This window comes from Polistes canadensis, unplaced genomic scaffold (assembly GCF_001313835.1).
Source record: "Polistes canadensis isolate GaletaPanama2010 unplaced genomic scaffold, ASM131383v1 scaffold_235, whole genome shotgun sequence".
Lineage (NCBI taxonomy): Eukaryota > Metazoa > Arthropoda > Insecta > Hymenoptera > Vespidae > Polistes > Polistes canadensis.
In genome coordinates this window covers 183,829-188,894 of record NW_014569782.1, presented here as the reverse complement: position 1 = coordinate 188,894, position 5,066 = coordinate 183,829, and the positions used below count along the sequence as shown (strand labels likewise).

Here is a 5,066-nt window from a genome sequence, read left to right as displayed (position 1 = left end):
AAATTATAATATAATTAAAAATAATAATTTTATGATTATTTTCTCTATGGCGAATTGTTTTAATTGAAATAACAAAAATACAATACAAACTAGATGATATTAAATAATGTTAGTAGGATAAACGAATTATTCTCTCATATATCGTATATCCCGTTATTCTCCCAGTTATTCGATCGATTGCTCATACTCGAGAATAAAAGATCAGTTTGTGTATTAGCATATAGATTGAGTTTGTCCGATCTTTTTTTCTTTTTTCTTTTTTTAAATTTTCCCTTTTGTTTACTCCTTTGCTCTTTGAGCTTTTTATTTATTTTTTCAATTTTTTTTCTCACGATTGTATGGCAAGTTTTATTCTATTATCGTTGCAGCAACCCTTCTCGCAATTCCTGTGACCATTTCAAGCGTACGATTTCATTTAGAATGTATTAGAAATTCAAAAAAGAAAAAACAAAAAAAAGCATCATTGTCATTTCTATCGATTCCCAAAGTATATTCATATTCGCGTTCTTCTATTTTTTTTTCTTTGATTTTGATTTTTTAATCAATTAAATACAAATATTTTTGTTTATTTCAAATGGAAGATAGCAAATCTCAACCAATTCATTTTATTTCAATAAACAAAATTAAATAATTTTATTTTGTCTCGATATAATACAAGATACATATTTCTTTTTTCTATTTGATCTTTTACTTTAGAAAGAGAAAAAATAAGTAACACGCGTGAGATATCCTCTTTCATGTAACCAACCAAGAGATAGATATTTCTTCTTTTTCTTCTTCTTATTATAAATCTCTAGAGAAAACGTTAACAAAATAAGAAAAAGAAGAAGAAGAAGAAGAAAAAGATATCTTTTAGATTCAGCTAAGAAATAATATCTAGAAAGATGAGATTATAGTAAACTAACACATAAGGATCTCGAATATAACTTGAGAAGGATTGAACGAAAAAAGTAAACAGAAAAAAATAAAGAAAAAAATCCACAGACTCAAGCATCTTCTTCGTATATTTATGTTACCGGCAAAGTTTCAAATTTGGCATTATATAAAATGACTTAGGTATTATATTAAATTTATCGGAAAGTTTTGTCCGATTTTTTCTCTCTAAGTTTCACTAATTGAGTTGAGTTTTTCGCCTGTAAAAAAAAAATGGCATTTAAAAAAAAAAATGGCATTTAAAAGTTGCTATCACGCTGGCAAGAAGTCATAAGTAACGATGGACAAAATATTCTACAATAAATATTATTAAATGTATGAAAATATTTTGTTATTTTCTATCAATTCAAAAAACGGACAGAACTTTCCGGTAAACCTAATATATAATGCTAGTTTTTCATATTAAATACATTGCTAGTAACATTTATATAAAAAGAAGAAAAACTGGGTATAGAAGAAACATTTCTATCATTCTTTTTTTCTCTCTCACACACACACACATTAGTCACTCAGTCACATGTGATAGAAAACTATTGAGAAAAGAGTTACATGCAATCAATATCGTTCTACCTCTTGGTACCTAAAGAAAAGTTACGTACACCTGGCATCGCCTAAGGGAAAAAGGAATCCTCTTTATCTTAGCCAGAACCCTGAAACTTATCGTTAAAAGAGAGAGAGAGAGAGATAGAGAAAATGAGAGCACGACGTGACGAATGTGATGGTGGTGGTAATAAGGGAGAATTGGGGGGAGGGGGGGAGAAGGGATTGGTTGATACACCTACGTCGACTTTTATGAATTCCATGGCTCCGATGTTCGGTTCTGAGATTAAAGTGCTGTTAGCTTGAAAGAATTTTCCCTCTTTTTCTCTCCCTCTTTCGTTTTCATATATTCCATCTTTGTTAGTATCATGTCAGTTAAACATTCAGTTTAATGTTTTATTTTTCTTCTTCTTCTTCTTTTATCTTCAGAACATTTTTTTTCTTTTGATTCATGTGTGTTCTCATTCATTTTCACGTTATCCATCCCTCTTCCTCCCCCCTTCTTCTTATTTTTCTTTCCTTTCCTACCCAACTTGATTTTTTTTTTGTATCTTCGTATCTTCGTATTTTCATTATAATTCTCTCTTTCTCTCTCTTTCTAACCGTCACTTTTTATTTTCATCTTGCTCGTGCACATATAAGCAGAATTTTTTATTATTTTTTTTTTCTTCCTCCCCCAAAGGACACAAAAAATCAATCGAGCTGTGGTTCATCGATGACAGACTATTGCATGCTTCCACGCACCCTTTTTGTATTTCCCCCTTTCTGCTCACATATTCATACATACACACACACATACATTATACCTATTCTCCCTTGAGAAAAAGGGTGAGAAAGTTGTACCATTAATGGCTGTTAATTGTAGTTGTTGCGGTGGTAATGGTAGTAGTAGTGGTAGTTGTAGTGGTGTTGGTGTTGTTGGTGTTTACCAAGTCCTTTCCATTTATAGGTAGGAAAGCTCCGCGTCATAATTAAAGTTATATCTCACGCGTACAACTCGTATGGGGGTTGGAATGTCGACGCATAATTAAAGTTAAATCTCACATGGCACGTAATAGAAGAGAGGCTTGTCGTGTGCAATAATGAGTCGTGATTTTCAAACCTTCGTAATACGTGTGTGTTTATGAAAAAAAATGAGAGAGAGAGAGAGAGAGAGAGAACCTGGTTTAGGTATGGAATTTTTTTTTTTTTTATTTTCTCATTGATATTAATAATTATTTTCTTTTTTTCTTTCTTATTTTATAACAAAATATTATACTAACCGACGTTTAATTTGTCGTTTTACGAAGATTTTTATTCATATATATATATATAATATTATGTTCATTTATTTAATCGTTTTATTTTTTTTTCCTAGCAGTAATTAACGGATTATTTATTTATATTAATAATAACAATTGCACAAATTATTGTTATTCCTTGTTAAATTAATATATAAATATTCAACAAAGTAATTATATCACCTATAACACTAAGAAAAAATTAATTAAAATTGAAAAGGCGATAATAGAGAGTGATATCATTAAAAAAAGTATATATATATATATATATAGACACCTTATTAATATACCTAACGACACAATAGATAATAAGATACTTTATATATATAAAAAATATCACTTTCACGTCTCGAGTTTTACTTTTGTACGAGAGACAAGTATCGAAGTCAAGAACCGTAGAAGAATTTCTAAAAAGATCCTCGAAATATATAAGTAAATTTAAATACATATATATATACATGCACACGTACATAGGAGTTAAGGAAATGTCATTTGCTGGAAAAGAATGCAACGAAAGAGAAAGATGAGGAGAAAAGGGGATAAGGGAAAAGGTGGGGGTGGATATTAAATTTCAATCCATTCCATCTCTCTTCTTCTTCTTCTTCTTTTTCTTCTTCTTCTTCTTCTTCTGGTACTTTTACTAACAACGACGACGAAAAGAAATTTTCAAACGAGTTCACTCTACGTGTAGAATTTGGAATCTGACTCATTAGGATAACGAGAGAAGGGTATAGTCATCCAACTGAGTCTGATATCACTCGTATATATGTGTATGGACGTGTGTGTATATGTATGAGAGAGACAGAGAATAGGGTGGTAAGAGGGAGAAAGAGAATCATACGACACACACATACACACACACATATATATATATATAAAGCTAGAGACTCCATTAGTGTTGTCGAGACTGATTGAAAGATTACAGGACACACATATACACGCATATATACTTGAACAAATGCTTGTATGGGGACATGGGGGATGGATGGGGGAACTGTACTGTAGATTGCAATAGCAGAGAAACTGCATTTTTGTGCTGGTAATAGCACTCGTTGTGACGAATGTTACTCTCCTCTACGTACTGTACGGAAATGTTACTTCGTTCAAATGATAAAAAGAAAGGAAAAGAAAGAAAAAAAATTGAGATGAGTGGGATAGTAGTGTGGGAGGGGGGGGGGATAAAAAGAAATAGTCGTATAATCGAATGTCAAACGTTATGCCGATTTTTGTTCTTTGCCAAATACGAAAAGAAGAAATAAATATCAAATTATTCGCATATATAAATAGGAATTATTATTTTTCAAAAATAAGAACGAAATTGTTTGAATGTAACACACGATATACGATTGAAATATGATATAAAGTTATATAATTAAATTGAAAATTGAAAAAAAATGATTCATTTAGAAATATATATATATATATATATTTTTATACCTTGTTATTTCCTCGATGAGTTTGCACGGATCAGCTGCATAAAATTTAACACCGAAATACAATGTATGAACATCCGAGGTTGGATCACCTTTTTGGACTTTCAATTGTTTGCCGATCTTCTTGCTGGGGTCCAGCCATTGCTAAAAAATAAATAAACTAAAATAAAATAAGATAAAATGCACGAAACCTATATATAAGGAGAACGATCGCAGTGTTATAATAAATGTGTCTACGATATTCACAATGAGAGAATGATTTTTATAATTTTTTTATAATTGTAATAAATTAAGGATTATAATTATGTTGTATAAGGGCTTGCAATATTTGATAATTTGACTTTTAAGAAAACTTTTGACTTAGCAATGAAAAGTTTTAGGGTTTCCATCCCTTATTTATACGATTATATATCACGTAACGATTAAAAAGGGAGATAAATAAACAGTTATGTATATATATATATATATAGAAAGAGATAGAGAGTATTACATCGAGACTACCAGAGTCAATCGAGACTCTCGATTCTAGACTGTAGAACGGAAATTGCAGCAGCTCGACATTTCCCGTAGATAATAGTCTTATCCGTCCGTCTGTGCCTCGAGGGCCAGCCAATCGGCGGACATCCCTCCGAGATTTATTTCTTTCTCTCTCATCCTTTTACGCGAAAGAATACACGAATAATAATAATAAAAATAATAATAATAATAATATCGGCCAATCGAGATCATAATACACGTTTAAACATTTCTTTTATCTTTCAAGAAAATCGAATAAGATATTTCGAAGATGAATTTATCCGGATGTAATTCAAATCGTATTAGATAAATTATATATAATACAATATTATAATATAAAATATTAATTATATAAATATTAATT

At 30.4% G+C, this 5,066-nt stretch overlaps 1 protein-coding gene across 5 annotated transcripts in view; it reads right to left on the bottom strand.

Annotated features, from left to right (window-relative positions):
* LOC106790407 (band 4.1-like protein 4) overlaps window positions 1-5,066 on the bottom strand; it is a 45,418-nt gene that overhangs the window by 11,973 nt on the left and 28,379 nt on the right. For all 5 annotated transcript variants that reach the window (XM_014755261.1, XM_014755263.1, XM_014755264.1 and 2 more), the window contains exon 5: window positions 4,191-4,330. In XM_014755261.1, the coding sequence (XP_014610747.1) occupies window positions 4,191-4,330 (140 nt within the window). The remainder of the gene's footprint in view (window positions 1-4,190; window positions 4,331-5,066) is intronic.